Genomic DNA, 5,115 nt, shown 5'->3' with positions numbered 1-5,115 from the left:
GTCCACATAATTTGATGGAAAAACGTTTTATGAATATTTAAACAAGAAATTTCAATCATTTTAACATTGTCGATGATATCGGATATTAAATGCTCGAATATGAATGCAATTAGAAATAAAATCAAATTTATGAGTTTTTTTTTTGAATTATTTTGATTATTGTTTCATTTTTAATCGAAATTATCCAATCCAACTTATTATGTCGTTGGATACTTAAAAAGAGTTTATTACAATTGAATCTCGTTTAGGAGAACTTAAAACATTAATATCAAATAAACTATAAAATTATATTGATGTGAAGTTAGTGACAGTCCTCAATCAAAACAAATTAGTCAACAATTTTATATAACTAACTTTCTATTTCATTATGAATGATTTATGAAATAAATAAACCTTAATCAAAAAAGTTTGAAGAGACTTGACCGACGATTTCGGTTGGGAATAAATCTAGCAAGTGGACTAGGTCACGTTATAGTAAATGGATGATGAGTCCAAGTATCGATCTCACATAGACTAATATTTAATTAGTAGAATTTTATCACTTAACTTAAGCTAGAAAAAATAAATAAAAATATGATATGTGAATTATTAATCTAAACTATTAAATAAAATAATTGCAATTAAAAACGAGGGATTCGAATATCAAGGAGAGATTCAAATTCAAATAAATAACTAAGACACACAACGGTACCAAACTCTACTATGTTGACACGGTGAAATCTCCAATTTTATTTATTAAACGATTCCTCGAGTTAATAAATATATTTAAATCTAACAGTCCAATTATTTCTAATTGAATTTAATTAGATCTAAATGCATTAAATCTTCGTGAAATTTCAGTTTTCACCTAAAATCGCACACTGAAACCAAATACTATTTGATAAGTGCAATTTATTGTACTCTTATTACTTGTTTTTAACTTAGAATTTTGTGATTCTTGAGCAGGTTTTTTGTGATTTGTTGTTGTTTTTGTTGTTGTAGTTTGGCAGCTTAGAATGAGAAATTGGAGTAGTAAAAGTGTTGAATTGGAAAGTGCAAAAGATGAAAATTTCCGAGAATAAACCGCACCCGCGCTAGAAATGGCACCGCACCCGCGATCCATGTTGCACCGCACCTGCGGTCTTCGTAGCTTGGAGATTAAAGTTTCCCCGAAACAAGACCGCACCCGCGGTCTGTGTTATAGCGCACCCGCGGTCGTTGACAGACAAAGTCCGGAAAATGCTGATTTTTGGTGTGCTGCGCATGGGAGTTGAGGACTTTTGTGTTTTGCGTGCAAAGACTTGCCTAGGACTATAAAAGGCTTCTATTATTTACTATCTAGGGTAGGAAGGGAGCAAAGGAGAGGAGAGGAGGCTACAAAGAAGTTCAAAGCTCAAATTCATCATTCGGAGGAGATTTCTTGCACACTTTGGAGAGAAATAACCTGCACTCCACACTCTTGTTCTAAGTTCTTCTTTCTTTATTTTTATTTGATATGTCTTGTTTAAGATTCATGTGTTGTTGTGTTGTTTGTATTATTATTATGAACTAATTCTTGTGTCTAGAGGAAAGATGGAACAAAACTAGAAACCATGTGTCGGGATTTATGAATTATGCTATATAAGTTTTCGTTATTGTTCATTTGTATTTTTCCAATCTTAACGCTTTCATTTTAATGGCCATATCTTGAATGATTCTTATGTTTATAAGTTATCACTTGGAAAAGGGATTTTATAAACAAGAAAGGGAAAAATACATCGATGGTATTTATAGAGTTCGGGAGGACATATATTGCTATTGAAGCCATTAAGAGAAATTAGTGCTTATTGTGTTATTTAATTTTAGATTGTTGACGAGGACGTTACAATCTTTTGTTAGATAATTAGTATCTACTTAGCAATCGGAAGATGGAGTAGAGAATTTAGAATTCTTGGCCAATGAATAAGAATGACATTTATAATATAGCTACACAAAATAACACATGGTGGATAGTTGCGTGAAATCGGACCTCTAGATCTTTTATTCTATTGTTATTTGCACAAGTTTGTTGTGAGTTATTTAAATCTTTTGTCAATTTAGTTATTCTCGCAAACAAATCATTTAATCAATTTTTCTAAATAAAATTGAGACTATTTTAATTACAAGCATTAATATACATTTATATATATACTCCTCGTGGGATCGACACTTGTACTCAAAAATACATTTTATTATAACTTGACGTTGTGCACTTGCAAGCAATTAAGAAAACATGCAACAAGTTTTTGGCGCCGTTGCCGGGGAGTATTTATTTTAAATTTATATTAGTATTGTTACCAATTGGTCTTGATTTTAATTTAGAGCTGTTTTTATTGGATTATATTAAACATTGATTTGTTTTTATTTTTGTTTGATAGTGCATGCGAAGATCTCAAAATCTTGACTTGCTTATCTTTGATCCTGAGATCGAAAGAACTGCAAGAAGATTAAGAAAGGCAAGAAGAGAAGAGATTCAAGCAATGGCTGACAACAGAGATAATGAAAACCCACCCCCTGCAATACCCATCAGAGATCATTTTAGGCCGGTACTAAATGCTCATTATTCGGGCATAGCACGAGGGACTATTAATGCAAACAACTTTGAGCTCAAACCTGCATTGATAAACATGGTTCAACAGAATCAGTTTGGGGGAGCCGCTACTGCAGATCCTCATCTACATCTCAGAACATTCCTTGAAATTACTGACACGGTAAAAATAAATGGTGTTTCTGATGATATAATTCGATTGCGTTTGTTTCCTTTTTCTCTTAGGGATCAAGCAAGAGGATGGCTCCAATCGCTTCCTTTGGGGAGTATCACTACATGGCAGGAGTTAGCAACCAAGTTTCTTGCTAAATATTTTCCACCTGCAAAGTCTGCACTGTTGAAAATTGAGATAAGCACTTTTAGGCAGACTGACTTTGAGCAATTATACGAGGCATGGGAACGGTATAAAGAGTTGTTAAGGAGGTGTCCAAACCATGGTTTTGAAGATTTGGTACAGATTGAATTGTTTTACAATGGTCTGAATGGACAAACAAGAGGCACTGTCGATGCAGCAGCTGGTGGCACGATATTTGCAAAATCACGTGATCAAGCATATGATTTGCTTGAACAGATGACCATTAACAGTTATCAGTGGACGTCTGAGAGGTCGGGAGTAAAGAAGCAAGCTGGAATTTATGCCATAGATCCTATTACATAACTCACCGCTCAAGTTTCAGCTTTAACAACTCAAATTGCAGCTATGAATAAGGCTAGTACATCAGAGGTTGAAAATGCATCGGTTGTTACTGAAGAACCACATATTCCTGATGAAGCTCATTATATCAACAATAGGAATTTTGGTGGCTACGGAGGATATCGAGGTAATCCTCCCCCTAACACTTATCATCCTGGCTTGAAAAATCATGAAAATTTTTCTTATGCAAACAATAAGAATGTGTTGAATCCTCCCCCAGGGTTCAATACATCAAAAGGGGAGGGAAAGCCTTCGTTTGAGGATTTGGTAGGTACATTTGTGGCTGAATCTGGGAAGAGGATGGCTAGAACTAAGTCTCGGCTTGATAGCATGGAGACTCACATAGGAAACATGGGTGCTACGATGAAATCTTTGGAGACGCAAATTGGACAGTTGGCTAATGCTTTAAGAGATCAGAACAGGGGTCCATTTCCGAGTAATACGGAAGTTAATCCAAAAGAGCTGTGCAAGGCAGTCACTGTGAGGAGCGGAAAAGAATTGGAGGTTCAAAGTCCCAAGAAGATGGTGGAAAGTGAGAAGTCAGTGGAAGATGTTGAGTTTGAGGTTATAACAGAGAAGAAAGTTGAGGACTCTAAGACAAAAGTTGTACAACCTCTTGCATTTAAGCCTACCATTCCATACCCTCAGAGGTTCAAAAAGAAGAGTTTAGATGATCAATTTGCAAAATTCCTTGAAATTTTTAAGAAGATACACATCAATATACCATTTGCTGATGCATTGGAGCAAATGCCCAACTATGCTAAGTTCATTAAAGATGTGATGTCTAAAAAGAGGAAGCTGCAAGAGTTTGAGACTGTGAAGCTTACTGAGGAGTGCAGTGCCATCCTACAAAAGAAACTACCACAAAAAATTGAAAGATCCAGGGAGTTTTACTATTCCTTGTTTTATTGGTGGTTCTCATTGTAGTAAAGCTTTATGTGATTTAGGAGCAAGTATTAATTTCATGCCATTTTCTATTTTTAGGAAATTGGAGCTTGGAGAAGTTAAACCAACTACTATCACCCTACAGCTTGCAGACAGAAGTCTTAAGTATCCAAGTGGGATTGTCGAGGATGTATTGGTAAAAGTGGATAAGTTTATTTTTCCTGCAGACTTGTGATTCTAGATATGGAAGAGGATAATGATGCTCCATTAATCCTTGGGAGACCGGTCCTGGCATCGGGAAGGGCATTGATAGATGTGCATAAGGGTGAACTCACCTTGAGAGTTGGTGGAGAAGAAGTCATTTTCAATATCTATCATGCCATGAATGGATCAAATGCGGTAAGTACTTGTACAAGCATTGATGTTATAAACTCATGTGTATCCTTTGACTGTGCAGGAACTAGGGACCCTTTGGAGAGTTGCTTGGTTGGAACTGCTGAAGCTGTTAGTGAAGACGACTGGGAAGTGAAAGAGCAACTGGTGGCTCTTGAAGTATTGCATAAAGAAAAGAAAACGAATGTGTTGATTGAGGAGTTGAACATCGACGAGAAAATAGAGGTAATATCACCCTCTCCTGATTTGAAGGAACTGCCAAGCCACCTATGTTATGCATTCTTAGGAGAGAAGTCGACATATCCGGTAATCATATCTTCCTCCCTTACTATTGATGAAAAAGATAAATTATTGAGAGTATTGAGGGAATATAAAACTGCCTTGGGATGGTCGATTTCTGATATTAGGGGAATTAGCCCCACTATATGCATGCATAAAATTTTAATGGAGGAGTCATATACTCCTTATGTGGACCATCAGAGGAGATTAAATCCGGCAATGAAAGAAGTAGTGAAAAATGAGGTGCTTAAATTGTTGAATGCTTGTGTGATATATGCTATTTCTGATAGCAGTTGGGTGTCTCCTGTACAAGTTGTAC

At 35.8% G+C, this 5,115-nt stretch overlaps 1 protein-coding gene across 1 annotated transcript; it reads left to right on the top strand.

Annotated features, from left to right (window-relative positions):
• Window positions 1-3,245: 3,245 nt before the first annotated feature.
• On the top strand, window positions 3,246-4,359 carry LOC140974965 (uncharacterized). Its single transcript, XM_073438457.1, has 2 exons — window positions 3,246-4,141; window positions 4,224-4,359. The coding sequence occupies exons 1-2, from the start codon at window positions 3,246-3,248 to the stop codon at window positions 4,357-4,359; spliced, it is 1,032 nt and encodes a 343-aa protein (XP_073294558.1).
• Window positions 4,360-5,115: the final 756 nt, after the last annotated feature.

The sequence above is a fragment of the Primulina huaijiensis genome, chromosome 4, assembly GCF_012295235.1.
Source record: "Primulina huaijiensis isolate GDHJ02 chromosome 4, ASM1229523v2, whole genome shotgun sequence".
Taxonomy (NCBI): domain Eukaryota; kingdom Viridiplantae; phylum Streptophyta; class Magnoliopsida; order Lamiales; family Gesneriaceae; genus Primulina; species Primulina huaijiensis.
The sequence above is the reverse complement of the archived record's forward strand: the minus strand, read 5'-3'. Positions and strand labels throughout refer to the sequence as shown.